Source organism: Hetaerina americana, unplaced genomic scaffold (assembly GCF_022747635.1).
Source record: "Hetaerina americana unplaced genomic scaffold, ioHetAmer1.1.p SCAF_1, whole genome shotgun sequence".
NCBI classification, from domain to species: Eukaryota; Metazoa; Arthropoda; class Insecta; order Odonata; family Calopterygidae; genus Hetaerina; species Hetaerina americana.
Genome location: NW_027286069.1, coordinates 123,041,486 through 123,060,184, shown reverse-complemented (window position 1 = coordinate 123,060,184; position 18,699 = coordinate 123,041,486). Strand labels below are relative to the sequence as shown.

The 18,699-nt window shown below is 38.3% G+C and overlaps 1 protein-coding gene across 3 annotated transcripts in view; it reads right to left on the bottom strand.

Moving 5' to 3' along the window:
• The window catches only part of LOC139696529 (sorting nexin-29-like), a 55,943-nt gene that overhangs the window by 9,946 nt on the left and 27,298 nt on the right, over positions 1-18,699 (bottom strand). For all 3 annotated transcript variants that reach the window (XM_071595339.1, XM_071595333.1, XM_071595347.1), the window contains 4 exons: positions 10,405-10,498; positions 6,145-6,274; positions 3,591-3,747; positions 2,920-3,156 (listed from right to left, as the gene is read on the bottom strand). In XM_071595339.1, coding sequence (XP_071451440.1) covers positions 2,920-3,156; positions 3,591-3,747; positions 6,145-6,274; positions 10,405-10,498 — 618 coding nt within the window. The remainder of the gene's footprint in view (positions 1-2,919; positions 3,157-3,590; positions 3,748-6,144; positions 6,275-10,404; positions 10,499-18,699) is intronic.

The window sequence follows — 18,699 nt, the reverse complement described above, 5'->3', positions numbered from 1 at the left end:
TCGACATCGAAAGTCGGTGAAAAAATTGATAAAGTAAAAGAAATGTTGGTCAATAACCGCAAATTAACCATCAGAGAAATAGCGGAGGACTTGAACATTGCCTATGGATCCGCCCAAGACATTGTGGTTAATGATTTGGGTTTCCGTCGTGTAGCAGCAAAGTTGGTGCCAAAAGACCTCAATTTCATGCAAAAAAGAGACCGTGTTGACGTCGCAAAAGACATGATTTGCGAGGCTGAATCCGATCCCACATTCATCAAAAGGATCATTACTGGAGACGAGACGTGGGTTTATGAGTACGACACGCAATCCAGACATCAGGCAAGTGAATGGCGTTCACCAAATGAGCCGAGACCAAAAAAACCACGTCGTTTTCAGTCAAAAAAGAAGGCAATGCTGATGGTTTTCATGGATTACAACGGTGTAGTGCATCATGAATTTTTGCCAGAAGGCCAGACAGTAAACAAAGAGTATTATTTGGGCGTTATGAGATGTTTGCGTGAAGCAATTCGCCGAAAGAGACCAGAAATGTGGGCAGAAAACTCGTGGATTTTGCACCATGATAACGCACCGTCGCACAGTGCTATCATTATTCGTAATTTTTTGACGAAAAATGCAACAAATACCATCCAACAGCCACCGAATTCACCTGATTTGGCTCCCTGTGACTTCTTTCTGTTCAATCGAGTTAAAAAACCATTACGGGGAACGCGTTTTAGCAGCCGAGAGGAAGTAATGGAAAAATCGCAGGAAGCACTGATGGACATACCGAAAACCGAATATAAAAAATGTTTCGAGGATTGGATCAAGCGCTGGCATAAGTGTGTTGCAGTCGATGGGGATTACTTTGAAGGGGACAATATAGATTTAGATGAATAAACTTGTATTTTTAATTTTCTGAATAAATTCCGGGAAATTTTTGATCAAGGTAGTATATACCCTCAGGACAGAGTGGGGGCGGGGAGGGTTGGAAGGATTTGAGAGGGGTGGGGGCTCGCAGGTGCGTTGATGGATTGTTTTGACCATTTCCAGGCTAATTTCTCGGAGAGGAGTGGGGAGGGGTATGGCTCTGTCTGTTTTGCTAATTTGTACCTGATGATGCCGCAAGTCGGTGAAACGCGTTGTACCGTATAATAAAATCTGTGGAAAAGTACGAGTCTTTCTTTCTTTTTTAGTAATGGATATTAATTACTTCCACGAAGTGAAGCCTGAAACAATAGAATATATTTGAATAATTTAACTCCTTTTTTCCCAATTAAGACAAGTCTTCCTCAAATAAAAGCTCAAAGAGCGAGGAAACATCCCACACTTTAAATAGATTATGTGCTTTCCCCAAAAGGCAACACAAATGAAATATCTTTTTCAAACAGGTTTATCCCACCGGAGAAATGATGAAATTACCTAGACTATTGACCCATTTAGTCTGATTAATCAAAGGAATCCAAAAATTAAAAGTTCCAGAATTACGAAATTCATTTAGAATAGTATCTAATTTTGAAATAAAAGCAATAAGTAAGATTTAGATGAATCTGCTGCTTAAACACAGGTGTTCTTTGTCAATTATAGTTTTGTCCACTGCATTTCTTGAATGTATGCGCCTGATTTTTTGAGTGAAGAACATAAAAAAACACTTGAATTCTTCACTTCCATGCATGCATTTCAAGCCAAGAGATATTTTAATTCTCATCTACTATAAGACTATAAAGATTTCACTTCACTAGGATAGGTGTAGTCACTTTTTTATCACCCTACTTACCAACATTGAATTTCACTACACAACCACCTTGTTGCACTGAGATGCACAGTGACATACAAAAAGGACTTTCATTGAAGGTACACTTTTTCTTTGAAAATTTAAAGTTCATTAATTTGCATGTTTCTATCATGGCCTCCGATCTGTGTCTCTCAAAAAAATGCTTCATTGACTTAATATATATTACTACCCCACTAGGCGTAGATTGGGTCTTAACTAGAGGCAGCTCAGTATGCAGATAACTTTGTTTTAGAAAACATCCTGCCAGCAAAATTGGTAAAAATCAAAACATAGCAAAGCTGAAAATAATTAGGTGTGGATGGGCATTGAGCCCTCAGGGCTGATGCCCGAGAATGCTACTCTAAAGGTAAAGGGTAGAAAATTTTACGGTATTAAACGTAGTCATCATGAAAGTTGCTGGCCATCTTCACCCAAAAGGGAGTGCTTTGAACTAAGAGAGTGTGAAGGGACCGAACTACCAAGTTTCAGTGAAATCAGTAATCCATGGACCAGCTTCTCCCCTTCTAACAATTATTTGTTCCCAAAATATGGAATGATTCCACCAAACTACACCTGATTCCATCATTTATCATTAGAGCAACATCTCTCTGAGCTTTCGAAAGGTTTACTCTCCCAGGCTTGCAGCTCTCTCCTTCTTTCAAAGCAGCCCTCTTTATCATCTTCCTTTGTCTTTTTGAGGCCTCCTCCACAGCCTTTTTCACTGAAAGAGCATCCTTCCACCAGACACAAGCTATTTATTAATTACTCAAAGACTTAAACAACTATTAAAAAACCATGAATATTACGTAGGCCAATCCGAGAGGTCTCATCAAAGCTTCCAGCAAGCCTATACACATCAACCTAAACATCGTGTTTCCAGGAATTTACCCAAAAATGCCAGTTGACGAGTTTTCTAGCCCAACAAAATTCCCAAGATTCCCTGGTTTTCCAGGTAGCTTGACACACTCATAAAAAACAGATACTGACATTTGGGAATGCTAATGGCACACCAGGCCAGTTATTAAGCGTGAAATTTGCTGGAGACATAAGCTATTCCTTCACAGGACCTAATCAAATCATTAATAGTGGCAAAACAAGTGATATTGTCGAATGCAACTCCATTCCTTGTATTCCTGCTTCAGTAAAATCAACATAATGATTATCACCTGGTAAACATGGTGCAAATCTGTACCACCACCAGTTAGAAAAGCAGATGGCACCCAAACACCCAATGGAGAAAGTTCACCCTCCAAAATGCTCTCCTCGCCATCCGAGTTGGTGCAATCACCACAGCCATGCAAGTGTCTATGAGTCACGAGTCTCGCCAGCTGACTTTCTCGCATGTGGAGGGCTCTTTGAAGACGATCGTTAAACTCCATCAGTTCCCCATGCATCTCAGCAACCTGCAGTCAAGAGAGGGCACATCAATCTTGACATGGTGCAGTTGGTTTTGCAATTGGTAGCTGGGCACCCAACTCTTTATTTTCATGAAATTAAATAGCATGTCCCACTTCACACAAGAGACAGATTCACATTTTTATTGTATGGACTGGTGTTATTAAAATCTGGGGCTGATTCAATCACTACTGTATTTCCTACCAAATGCACAAATTATGGGAAGGATGAAGGAGAAGCCAGAGATTCAACCAGAGGTCACTGGCCAATAAGCCCACAAGTAAGAGTTCCGACTACCCCCTTTACGTGCACCTCACTACGAGAGTAAATTAAACAACACCAAAGAGTAAAAGAAAGATATTCACCCTCATTTAACGGGTATCCAACAAATCAGGCCTATGTCATACGCACAAGCCAACAGGGGCGCACACATCCAACATACCTGCACAAGTTTCTGCTCATACTCCCGTGCCTCCCGGAATGCCTCGCTCTCACTCTCTGACCTCGAAACCTCTCCCCCATTCACCCTCCCCTCCCTTCTCAACATTTGGACTGCAGAAACGTATTTGCGCAGCTGCTGCTTCAGAAGTTCATTCTCCCTGCAAACAAACATAACAGCATAAAAATGAAAGCACTGAACTTCTCTCTTGCATCGGCTGAAGAATAAACCTGGTTCCATTACCACTTGGACTGTACACAGCGATACGTTCGTTAAGGACACCAATTTTTTGTTTTAGGACATGGTGAAAAAAAACACACAAGAATGAGGGACATTTGGCACACACTGGGAAATCATAGGTGGCACTGCTCCCCGTTCATTCTTGACCCCATGTGTGAATTCCACACTTTCACTGTTAGCCTTGGTGACCTCTTTACCCTCACCTAACTTTCAAACTGACCCTCAGGTCGATAACTGCTTCGGGGTTAGGCTAGGATTCTAAGTGATAATAGGGAAATTAATTCATTAAAAAACTGTATGCATATGACAACATCCAAGAAATGTGAAGTCTAATGAAGTGCAGCAGGGCAGACACTAGCCGATTGGAATGAATTATCACACCATTCCCAAATCGCATTGGGTGAAGTGAGAGAATTTCAAGGGGCTTAGGTTTGAGAGCCGACTTACTGCAGTGCCCTACCTTGACCCCAGGTCATAATCATATGAGGCACGTGGGATATCTCTCACCAAGGCCTTAATTGAAAAAATGAAAAACTCCAATCGCCATCAACAGTTAACCTTTCTAAACAAAGTACAAATGAGATTATTTGGCTAACGCCACAAGTCAAAGGATGGGGTAAAAGGTAAAAAGGAAAGGGTTAAGAAAGGTAAATACGAATACGTGTATTTCGGCCACAAAGTAGCCCTCTTCAGCATACTGAAGGTTAATCATCACGACAACACAAGTCGAAGTGAGAAAGGGTAAGGGCAATCTGATATATACATATATATATATATATATATATATATATATATATATATATATATATATATATATATATATATGTATATATGTATATATATGTATATATATATGTATATATATGTGTATATATGTGTATATATGTGTATATATATGTGTATATAAATGTATATACAGAAATTATACATTACTGTTTAAACGACAATACATATGATAAACTAAATAAACTGATTAAAGACATCAATGAGTGCTAAGAAGAAGGATTTGAGTGCTAGACAAAGACAATAGTGCCAAGTATAAGATTAACCGGGAAAAAGGAAGATCTCAGGTTTAAGTGTTGAAGACAAAGTAAAGAATGAAAACTATGTGTATCAAACGATATTCGAAGAGGATGCATAAAAAACAATTTACATACTATATGAGACTTAATATGTTACAACTAAAGCCACATTTAAGACTCTTCAAAAAAATTATAATAAACAATGTACACATGAAAGCAATAAGTATAAACAATATGTAATAAGCAATAAGAGTAGAAATAAACGGCAATAAATTTAATACATGGACAACGGTGTAATCAGTGTAAATAAAATAGGATCATTAATGTAACAGCAAACTTTTAGTTAACGTAGAGCAAATAAATCATAAACCATACCAGATACCAAAGCAAAAATAATATAATTGCATAATAAATGTATCCATAGATGTAAGGGAATAGATGAAGAATAGACCTCATGGAACACCATAGAGAAAAGAAGAACCAGATGGATTGGCCACACCCCGAGGCACAATGGATTCATGAAGAATATAATAGAGGGAAAATTCTCAAGAGGAAGGCCAAGGGTACAAATAAAGAAGAAAGAACATTGCATTAAGAAAGACCAGGAAGTAAGCCAATTAGCAACATATAGGGTAGGTAGGAGGGCTGCAGGCAACCAATCTTAGGACTGAACGACCAATGATGATGATAAGACTTAAGCATATACAGGAGCCCTCAATATGCACACAATTTGTACTGTATTCTATAATTGCAACGAACACATAACATTCCTTAAATCAGCCATGAAATCGTAAAAAAAATAGTTTCCTTCGATCAAGCAATTTCAACTGATCCCCTCACATCAAGACCTCTCTGTTAGAAAATGGAGAGGTGGGGGTCTTTCCTATCTCTGACTGGGTGGACCAACTTCCGACAAATCACTCTAAGAAATGGGTGGTAATATTAGAGATAAGGGGAACATGAGCGGCTCCAACACAACCTAACTCATGCTCTAATCTTCCTTATTTCCTGACTACTTGAAAACAGGAGATGACAGGAGTAATGATGCCTGCTACCACTTCACTCATTCCCTTGTCCTTCCGCTTAACAACCATCGATAAAAAATGGGGGAAGTGAAGGAAAGGTTACTCCAGCCAACTCACACATACATCCTTAGTTTTTGCCAAATTACAGGTGCCAATATCAAATCGAGGCTGACCAAAATATAAATTAAGAGCTCAAGACATTCTCAGGAAAATTTCTTATCTATAAATTAGGCACCAACTGTATAGGTATGATGAAAATGAATAAGCTACCTTACTAATGCTGCATAGCTACATCCTCGAACTATCTGCTCCTCCGGTTTCTCCTCTAATACCACTTCGACTTCTTCAGTGACTTCTTGAGCCGCCCCCACTTCCTTCACCTGGTTGTGCCCTTCAAGCCCTGAAAAATACAAGATTACCATAAATATCAAGTGCACATCAATTGCATTCACACAGGAAGAGATATTACAAGGATACATATGGAATCCATAAACTTTCAGAGAAATCACCTCATACTGTTCCCATTGACCAATCAGAATATTTTCATCATCTTCTAACTTGGTTTGTGGAACTACACATTCCTCTTCAGCAAATCCATATCTCATGTGAGTATGGCAAGGAAGCAACATACATGCATACTTAGTTCATACCCTTGGCACATAATTGGAGTTCTTTACAGGGAAATCTTCAATTCTTTCAGGCAAAGATGTGAAGGAATTTAGTCGTGAGTCAAAACCATCACTATCTTCCCCTAACACAAGACAGTAATTACAATACAGACTATCCATGTTGAAATTATAGCATTAAAAATAAAAATCCTAAGTTCCATGAAACGGAGAAGATCTCAAATTGATACATAAAATTATCAACCCTAAGGTTGCTTTGATAGATGAGGGTAGAGGCATATTCAAACGTTAGGGTGCTGAATTCAAATAACAATGTCTGCAAAAATCATTGTTCCCACCAGTTGCAAAGTATGTGCCGTGATTCACTTTTGGTACATGCAAAAGGATCATCAGCTGCCCAGATTCCTCGGAAGTTATGCCTGGTTTATGGACAAATAGTAATGCGCGAAGGAAAGGTTAGACAATGGTGTTGGGAGCTCAAAAATGGCGACAAAAAGTGCAACATCAAGAGCTGAGTGGCAGGCCTAGTGTGCAGACCAATGAAAGCATTCAAAAAGTGAACCAAGAACTGCGATATTATCAACAAATGATAATCAGTGCTCTGGCTGAGAAATTTCCTCTCGTTGGGCTACTATTTACAGATTGTTATGGAAAAGTCTTACAAATTGCGGGCAAGGTGAGCACCGAAAATGCTCACTGACTAAGAGACAAAGAGCAAAAAAAAAAGTGGAGTGAACGAGCGTTTGCATACCACTATCGACAAGATGGAGAGGACCTGCTTTCCCGCGTTATTAGGCTTTGGACTAGGATATGCTACACTAATGCAGAAACAAGAGCCATGGTACCATCCAACTTCACCAAAACTGACAAAATCAAGAAATCTTATTACTTGCATTGGAAAATGATGGACACCATTTTCTGCGATGAAAAGGTCATTCTTTTTTTTAAATTTCATTGAACATATGACAACAGTTAGAGCTGATGTGCGTGGCGAAATGCACGAAGGTGGTTGATCCAAAATCGACGTTGTGGGAAACTGTCATCCTGAAAATTCCTCCTCCACGACAATGCATGTCCTCACACCGCTGCCTGAACCAAGGAAAAGATTCAAGATTTTGGTTGAGAACTTTTTGATCAACCACCCTATAACCCCGACCTTGCACCTAGTGACTACTTCCTACTTTTGCACTTGAAACAGTGGCTTGGTGAGTTTCAAGACGACAAGTCGCTCAGATGGCAGTTCCCAACTGGTTCGATTCCGAGGCGGCAAACTAATTTGCTGAAGGATTAAAGAACCTGGTGCAGCATTATGAAAAGTTCTTAGAAGTAAATGGCGATGCACAGAAATGCAAAGAATGTTTGTATGGAACTGAAACAAGCAATGAAAACTTTCCCCAACGACTGTATTTTTGATCAAATGGACCTAATTTAAAAAATAACCCTCATGCTAAGCCCAAATGGCATGTTATATTCATGCACCAGGGCAGGGGAACAACCATTTCCTTTTACATTTTGGTTCACATGCTGCAATGGCCAGCCGTCTTGACCTCTGAGGATTGTCAAGTTAAGGTTTGCTAACTTCCCCCATAATTCATGGATACATGGGGTATGAGAAGACATTCAGAACTGGTGTGGATTGCCTGTATTGGACAATTAATAAGCACTAAAAGTTATCTCAATTAGAAGATAAATACAATCAATGAATTTAATTTTTTTCTCATTCCAATTTGGTGACTATTTTTAATGAGCACATTAGTGCATTACGTAAGAACCAATAAAATGAAGGCATTCCTTCAGTCATGGGTGAAGTATATCCAACGTATGGACACACAATATTTTGAAGTAATATGCTCTCGTCATTTATCATCTAACTATGCACTAGATGTTCTGTTTGATACAATATATAAATACAATCATTCTAATTTTCTTGTACAAAAATTTACTATTCCAGAAAGTTTGTAAGCACAATCTTAATATTAATTAATGAATCTTTTCGGACATGATTCAATTCACTAGTTTTTAACTAATTTGTTCCAAAATCAATGATAAAAAAACCTCACAACTCAAATAGAACAAGTTCAAAAAACCTTCACTTAAATCAAAAAAAAACCCCTAATGAAAAAAATAAGGCACCAAAATCAATTCTTATGCTTCCTTTCTTTCCCAAAAATCGTTGAAATAATCACATTCTTCATTGACATGGCACAATTAAGACCACTCAGGACGGCAAAAGACACAACCTCCAAAACATTATCTAAGGAGTATACAAAGTTCTGAGCGCCTGCGGCAGTGCGCAAATAGGAAAAGCAAAGATAGCCAACGGAATGGCAAAACACAATTGAGTCCAGCTTTCATTTTGCATCCACCCACTTGGGACATCATATTAACATCAATGAGGTGCTGTTGAGTGGTCATTCCCGATTTCCTCACTTCATACATTGAAATAGAAAAACAACTAGCACTTCAATAAGAATACTGGAGACCACCTTAATCAAAATTGGAGACTCCACTCTCTACCAAAAGAAAAAGCCAATGGCCTGTGCTGGCCTCAATTCCTCATCCTTGATTTGCTGCATTGGCAAGAGGCCACCCTGATATTTATTCATGGTGGTGGTATTTAGGGGAGACGACCGACAGCTTAGGTCATTTGCACCATAGGGGATGGACAGGAAAGGATGAAGGGTGGAGAGAAACCCGGCATTGGCATTAGCCTACTCCTTACGAAAGGTGCCAAGGGGTCCGCTGTTTAACGTCCCATCAGACGGACGGCGTACTCACTCAAAGTGCCCTCCACAAAGCACCTCAAGTAGGGATCGAGATACCTCTGAAAAATATTCAACACCGCCGGGATTCGAACCCGGGATATTTATTCATTTTTGCTAATTTACCACGCGTGACATATCATCTCTTGCTCTGAGGTTGTTATGACAAGTACAATACATCATCAACACCATGGAACAATGCAGTAAAAACAACCTGGAAACATTTTACCTTCATCCATTTAACTAATGCAAAAACCTTAGCAGAAAATTTAAGTAATCCTTCATCAATATAAACAGCCATATGCAATACAATTAAAATCATCTTAAAGATCCCATTGAGCATTTTTCTTTACATTATAGTGAAGGAAATATATTTCAACTTGACCTTAGTGCCTCAGTATATACATGCATCAAATTTGTCATGAGTATCTGCTTTAGATGTACATTCCATTTTTTGGAAAGCATCTCCTTGGCAAATTGAAGACTTATATCATATAAAAACATTTTCGGGCACATAAAATAACCAATAATACAACATACAGTTGAATAGCTCCACATTCTGAGCATTACTTCCATTTACAGCTGGAGTCATTGAAAGACATCATTAGATAATCGAAAGTAGGGCCCTCTGATAAGTACACACTATCCTGTGGCCTACCATTGGTTTTGTATCCCTTGACGAATGAATTTCATTCAAATGAACTTCAAGGATGATGTTGCTTTGAGCCAAGAGATTTGTAGGAATATTAAGAGAAGAGATTGCACCTATAAATGGTCAACCTGTTGTATGGTAGAGCCTAATTGATGGAAAAGATGACTGGGTGAAAGTTTGATACCAATTGTGCCATGGTTTACCGAGAGGGTGACATGGACCCACCACAAAATATATAATTCAATGAAGATATATGAAATTGCACAATGAAATGGATCATCAACAAAAAATTACCTGAAATTGGTTAATAATTGGTTATCAATACTTAATGATGTTTTGATAATATTATCGGTTGTATAGAATAGATTATTACTGTAAAATAGGGATTGAAAGGGTGTTTATAATGCATGAGCAAAGCCATTATTTCTCACATGCAAAAGCGAACATACATTAGTTCTACGGAACAATATGAGAGCCTTGGTGTGAGTACCTGTGGTATCTGGTGGGGGCTCCCCAGAGGCTTCAACTCCACTCCCAGTGAGGTGCAACGTGGCCAAGAGAGCAGCAGTTGCCACCTCAACATCCTACGAAAAAGTAATGAATGATAGGATATTATGCAGGAGAGCATTTTTAATGATTAAAAAGTTAATGTACAACCAAAGTTTTTTACAATTAAAATTTTAACCTTTAAGCTATTTCTTCAAATACAAAAATTATTTAGCTACTTAATTTTAATAAAGATAGCAATTGAAGAAAAAACTTTTTTCACAAGACTTGGGTCTAACTCATTGAAATTTGTGCTCATGTAATTGGTAATAACTTGGTGATACTCCAAAGGATGCTTTTATTGGTACATTCAACCTACCGATCATAGAAAGTATGATGGAAAAAATATATTTAGCACAAATCACAGCATTAAATATAATAATGCAGTCAAATGTTGAAAAAGTGTAGAGAGCTCATGCTCAGAATTTAATTTTGATGACGTCACGTTAATCAGCCTCTTTGAAAGGTGTGAAAAGTAGCAATTTTTAGAGTAATTATAGTTGAACCACTATTCCCTTCTTCCTTTCTCAGATTTCCATGTAAAATATTTTCCCCAATTTCCACAAGCTATGTCATGATTTCCCAATCATAACGTTGCAGTTAGACATAGGAATTTCCTTGAATGCAAAAAAACATTGTTTTCAGGTCAAAAAATCAGAAGCTAGGTTTTGAATCAAATTTACACAATGGTTTGCAGTGCATGAGTATCTGCACTTAGTAAATATCTCGTTTGGAAATCTTCAGCTCGCTATTTCCTTAACCAACTGTACCAATTGCCAAAACAAATGAAACTCTTAGAAATCCTAGATTCAAAAACTAAAAATTTATCGTACTTATACATTGATGCTAGTAATTTGACACTTGAAATAAGAGCAAATATTACAAAACATTTAAGCTATCTAACCTTATTCCTCTGAAGTAAATTAAATTTTTTAAACTTAAATCAAAAGATACAAATAAAACATGATGAACAATTTCCCCAAGTTTACTGCTTACATAAGTACTTACCAGAGATAAAAAAAGTATGTTTTCTACAATTTTGGCATACAACCTGCAGTTTGGATATTAATTACAGGGCATCAAGATAATGACAGAAGGACTTAAAGTTATGTTCTTATAACCTATTATAAATGATGTTTTCATTTTAGAGATGTTATTAGCATTACAATTTGAAAGACGAGATTTTCAATCAAGAGAGAATTATGCTGAGGAGATCCACTGCATAGAGGGACAACGTAGGAAAATAAAAGAGAACAGACGCAGAATTAAGCACATACGTACATGCAAATGACAGACCACATTGAAAGAACTTTAAACTGGATTTAAAATGAGAAAATACCATAAAGCAATCATTGAAACTAGAGCGAGGACAAAATGAGAAGTACAAGAGAAAAACAGAAGATCTTACAAATTAAAAGAAAAAGCTGCATACAGTCAAGATAAATGGTGAAGAGGCACACAATTAAGAAGCAATGAATTAAGCGAGATGTTAAAAAGGAGATAGTGAAGAAAAGGACAATAAAATAATTAACATCACGCTGGATAGAAGAAAGTGCCACGGGTTGAAAACTAAACTAAGGTGAGAAAATACCCGGGCATAGGAAAGAACTGTCTCTCTATAAAATAGGAAATTTTAAACAGACACTATATATTGAAATAAAATAAGTAACTTTGTAATTCCAATTCCACTCTGGAAGTGCTTGGAGAGTTACAAAGATACTTATTTCATTTCAATATGTTGTGCAAATTTCATTAAGCTACGCCGGAGACAACAAATTACAAACAGAGTTTAAAAAAAATAAATTAATGGAGCAGAGATCCAGGCAAGGTGACGAGAATACAGAGAATGGTAGAAATTACAAGGCATCCAGTTTTGACATACAGAAATATGGAAACAATGAGTACTGCTCTGTCCAATAAATAAGCAAACTGAGGCCAGAAAAACTCTTATTTTGCAAAATTTAGTCCACACAGATTTTGTCTCCCTCAATGTATTCTCCATTCGTTGCTATGCACCAATTCCATCTTCTTCAATTCCACTGTTTAAAGCACCCTTTGGAAGTCCTCGGCAGTTGGGCTTTTCAGTTTTTTGTCCATTTCTTGCTTTGTTGTGTCTTTCAACATCTTCCCAATGATGTCCCTACGTCATAATTTTGCATTTTGGGATCAGGAACAAGTTGCAGGGGGCGAGGTATGGCGAATAAGGAGGATGACCAAGGATCAAGGGGATTGAAATTCTTGCCAGAGACTGGCAAACAATCAATGCTGGATGTGGAGGTGCATTGTCATCCATCCATCATGTTCGGTTAAAATATTAGCGTGCACTGTTGACTTTCCCAAATTCAATTCATCAGCTGTCATTTCGGACAGTTTCCCGACGATCGGTAAGGTCCCTTGTCCGTGCACACGATCAATGCTGTCGTCAACACGGGTGGTCAAAGGTCGTCCCACTCTGGTGCATCATCTATGGCGCCTTGTCGGCCATCTTTAAAGTGCTTATTCCACTTGTAAACGGATGTTTTCCTCAGAGCTATATCAGCGTAAACAGCTGTCAACATCTCAGTAATTTCTTGATTACTTTTGCCGCACTTCACCCAGACACTTGATTTTGATTCGTAGCTCCGTGATTTCGTCAAGCAGTCAAAACAAGGACAACAGAGTAACTAACTTATAACTGGCATACCGCACATGCACAGTTCGACCATCTGCCAAGCACAGACGCCTCCTCCCCATTGGGTCTCAAGGGCAACTACAAGCGCCACCGCTAGTGGGCTATAGTCCACGTCATGGCCGCCAGATTGCACCAATTCGCACATTTATTGCACTGACCACGCATCAATGCCAAATCAAGCTCCACTATGTAGGTAGCTACAGGATGACTTGAAAATCCTGCATTCTTAAAACTCAATCGTTTTGGGCCATTCCATATTTATATATCAACATACATATATCACAATATTATCTTCTTTCAGGCTTATTCATTTTGTCCAAAACTGCTGCCCTTTATTGATAACTTCCAAATATTACGATTTTTCCGAATCTGCAAAATAGGCATTTGCGTCTGCAATTACCTCGGGGAAACTTTTTGAGTTTTTTGGGAGAGGTGGAAGTCGGAGGGAACCATATTTGGGGAATAGGGTGAATATTCGAGCATGCCATTGTGCATATCCCTCAATTTTTTCCATCGCAGGTGCACTGTCCTGATAGAAAATGGTTTTTTCCTAATTTCATGGATTTCTGCATCCAGTTTTATCACGGGTTAGAATAGAAGTATCATGAAGAATTTCATCACTGCTCAACACTAGATTTTTTCCATTTCTAACAACACACTCACCACAACGAATCCAAACATTTGCCTCAAGCAAACTCATGGATGAAATGGGTAGCAATTTCACACAGCACCTAAGCACATTGGGGCTAGCATGAAAGAAAAAACATGATGCCATCGATTTCAGACCACCATTGTACATCAGTGCAAGCAGAACATCTCACTCATTTGGGAAATATTTTTAGATAATGGAAGGAGAGGTGAGGCCAACATTTAGGGAAGAATTGCATCGGGGAAAAAATCATGCAAAAAGAGGAGGAAGATGATGACGAAAACCTTTAAAGTGATGTAAAGAAAAATGAGTATAAACTTTTTCATGGAGTCTGATGCCTCATTGCTCTGGTATTTGGTCAAAGAGGAAAAATAAAACCAATACAGAAGCTCTGTGCATGGCAGGAGGATTTGATGTTGTTTGCGCCAAATTTGAAGAAGGCAGGTAATGAGGATGGAGAAAATGTGGGATATTGAAGACTTATAGAAGAGAGAATGCCGAGAAATTCAGATAAGGGAGTAAACATACGTATTTGGCATATTGGATGGGATGAAGGGAGGAACATGACACACAGCTGTAAAAATTTCAAAGTGAGATAGAGTTGATAATATGAAAAATTTCCTTCAAAATATAGCACTGCTGAATAATAAAAATGTTAAGTTTGAACTATTTAAAACTTCTTCCTCATTTCTCTTCATTAATAATCCTATTCCCCTTTTCTACATAGACCTCGTTCCTTTTTACTTTCTAAATTCAAAGGTATGAACCTTCCATGAAACAAAATCAACAGACTCAGGATGATAGAGTTAGATGACCAAATCTTTGATGCTAGGAGCTGCAGTTATGGGCGGTCAATTATTTCATACACTGAAGTACATAACAGGAGTCTTCAAACCCTAAAAATATTGCCCACTCAATTAAACAACAAATCTTCATAACTGATAGGGATTTTAAAATCACTAACTGGTTTATTCCTTTGTCTTTGAGGATATTTTAACTGTCACAGTGGGTACATAGTAGCGATAAGGATATTGACCAGCAAAATATTAAGAATTATTTATGATACATTTTCGTATGACTTTGCATGATTTTCATAGTATGCATTGCCACACAGTAAAAATATGAACAACTTTCAGCAATAAATGTGGGAGACTGCACTTAAGTGATACCATCAGGAACCGGGTGAATTATTGACTTGAGTACAGAGATGATGATCAGGAATCCCACAGAGTAAAAATCATTTGCCTTGCTCAAGGTATTGGTCTAGGCGAATGATTTTCAAACTGCGGCATTCCTGATTTTAAAATGTGGATGCATCCAACTGTAACTCTTAGAGCAAACCAGCCGAGGAATCCTCACCTAACAGTAAAAAGAGGTGGGATGGATTCCATCAGTTAAGACAATAGTACGTGCAATGAAAAGGGAATATAATTGGGAGATTCTAAAGACCAGATACAAATTTGGAAGCAATATGGTCCATGTCCAACATCTGAAAGGAGGTGGTATCACATTGACATTGGAGGCTAAGACTCATCGCAAGACTCTCAAACATTAAATCCAAACTGGGAACCTATGTCCTTCACCTTGCCTGGCAAAGAGTTGCTCTATTTACTGAATGACTCATTCCAAAATCAGCCTAATTGACCAATTTGCTGAGATTTTTAGAAATTTTTTAATAATTGTCAGCTTAACTTTCTTGAGGGTAAAAATACTCTAGCTATGAGTCAGTATGGTCCTAAAACTAAAAGATCCACTGAATCTGCCATATTGCTATACATTACTTATTTAAATCACATGATCATGGAATGGAGTCAATGGGACTATTCCTGGGCTTCTACAAGGCTTTGTTTATGTTGAATAAAATCTTACTGAATTAATTTAATAGGTATGGCATAAAAGGACCAGCACTAAACTGGATTGAATCACAATTATACAATACAAGATGTAAAGTTGCAGCTCAACACAATGGCCTACACTGTGTTATCTAACAGTAAGAATAAGACTATTCTCAATGTGCTATAGGGTGTGGGATTTTGAACCCCACCACCTCTACCACACACATTTTGATAGATATACAGGATATTCTTATTCCAGATACAGTTTTCAGGTGACCACAATGTATTCTGAAATTTATTACTCCCTAATGTGCAGGGTCAACTGTGCGTTACATAATTAATCTATAGTTCTTCCTGTTTCCATTAAGCTAAGGCTTACCCTACCACATGGAAACTTGTTAACTTGGCACACTTCTGCAAGAGTGCGTGAATCTTGTAATTTTCCTCCGAGGCAATATTTTATTAAATGCCTTTGCATTAATGTGAAGGATGTTTTGTCACATTTCCAGGAGCTACCGTGGATCTGAGTTTGGATTATCTGGGGAAGAGAGCCAAAAGGAATCAGGAGGAGGAGGTTAGTTTACAACAGTCATACCAGTGATTACTCACCTGACACATGGTATTTGGGAGAAAGTACTGAAGAGACAAACAAATGTATGATTGGTTACCCTCATCAGAGGAGCCTTTTGGAATTTGGCATTTACATATGGGGAGCCAATTTTTCTGATTCTAATAATCAGAACACCCGAGTATACTTCACACTTTCAGGTTTCACTTTGGTTGTGCAATGTACATGACACTCTCTGCCCGTGGACAGGGTCAAACCACCGGTTAGACTACTTCCACCATTTCCTCAACACCATCCACCCTAATCTTTCCTTCTCCATAGAAAAAGAAGTTAATGGCACAATTAACTTCTTAGACCTGGCAATAACCATTAAAGAAAACAAACACGAGTTCATTATTTTTAGGAAACCCACACACACGGATCATTCAATTCCCAATTATTTGGCCCACCACTTTTCACAAAAATATACAGCCCTCCACTCGACGATACACCGGCTCCCGCACATGCAAGCCCCTTCTCCCCCACAAATTGGTAGAAAACCCCAATTCCCCCTTCGCTAAAAACACATCTTAGTTTCCAACCATTATTGCAATTTTGTCCCAGAAATACTACATGTCCTCCCTAAAGGAATGATAATGGACGCTCTAGAGCTTATCGAGATTCGAAGGCACTTGGCGGATCCCAATGCAACAACACTTTGTAATGACACACAATGACACGCCCATCCCTCCCCTCTCCTTTCCGAAAAATTGACCCCAACGGCTCAAGGTACTCTGTCGCATCTACGCCATGACCAGACCCTATCATCACCCAAACAACACCGTCCTTCCGTTTTGTTTTCTCTCTCCTCAACCACAGAATTTCACTTCCCAGAAATCCCCCAACCCCACGCAGCCACTCACCCCTCTTCCCCGAGGGTCAACAAACCCAACGGTTCTAAGTAGCCATCCACCTAGTCCCCCCCCCCCATTAACCCTCTTAGTGCGGCGGGGATTCCAGGGGTACTAATGAGAAGTGCGAAGGGTAATTTGAGAAAATGTGTCACCTTAGGAAAAAAAACATTATGAAGTTCTTTGTTTAGATATCCATGTGCAGTTTTTTTACTTTATAATAAAATATTGTAGTACATAATGATGTCATACATTTACATCATCTGAGAAATAAATGTAATTATTACAGTATCATAAATTTGAAGAATATTTTTTTAGCAATTATATTTCGATTTTTTGACACAAAACTAATATTTTTTTAAAAACATTTTTCAATAAAACTACGATATTTGAATATAATAAAGAATCAGAAAGACATGTAGAAAATATTATAAATAAATAAAGAAAAACCAGTGAATTGCAAATTTTTTTGTCAGCCTCTGCATATTTCGATTTTGTTGAAAAGGCTGATCTCACTGAGCCAAATTGGGACTTTTCCCCTTTCCTTGAGACTGCGTCAATGTGCTTACAATCTAAAGGCAGAGAAAAACTAAGTTCTAATTCACAGAGAACTGCTGACAATGTAATCCAATACACAGGGCGCAAATGATTAGATAGGATGGACGGCAAGAGAAACCAAAATGATTACAAAGCAGTGCTCTCATTTCCATCGTATCAACAAAGTCTGAATAATCAGTTATATATCAACACCACCACACCATAACACATTCAAGAGATTACAGATGAAAACAGATTAGTAGCCTTCCAGTGGCTTTTCATAGTGTAAAGGCCACTCACAAAAAAAAAAACGAGCAGACAATTAGGCTGAGCTTCCCGACATGTACAAAACTGAACGTAAAATTATAGTAAGAATTATACTTTTTGAAAAGCATTTAAAATTGATAGTAAAAAATTAAAAAAGTGTTATGTAATTGTATGATATTCACCCTATCAATAGCAAAAAAACCATAAATTATTAAAGAAAAAACCATAAGTTACAACGATTTAAACAATAGCCTACGCAAGAGCCGATATATCGGTCCGCCGCACTTTTTGCCAGGGATACGAAAGCCGATATATCGACCCGCCGCACTAAGAGGGTTAAACCCAGGACCAGATGCAATGCTTTGGTCATAACCAAGGCGCCACGACCTCTTTTTCTTCCTTCAACCAAAAAACCACGAACACCGACTTTTGAAGTCCCAGCAATACCCGTCTCCCCCCCCCCCCCCACCTTCAACACCCCCCCCTCTCTCCGATTGGGTATGTATTCAACAGCTGTGTGTGTCACTTGTGCCTGATGATGCCGCAAGTCAGTGAAACGCATTCCACTGCAAAATGAAGTCTGTGGAAAATCGCTGACTCTTTGAATATGGACATCAGAACACCTGAGGTTTTGAAACTGGTTCAAAACCTGAGGTCTTCCAATTTGTATAATAGTCATGCATTGAGATTGTTTCAAGGAAATTCTTGTGGTTTAATTTAAATTCAGTAAAATCAGAGATTCATTTACCCTAATTTCTGAGGTTTGGGATACATTCATCTTGATTTTTCACTCCCTTGGCCAATGTCGTGAACCCTCTGTTT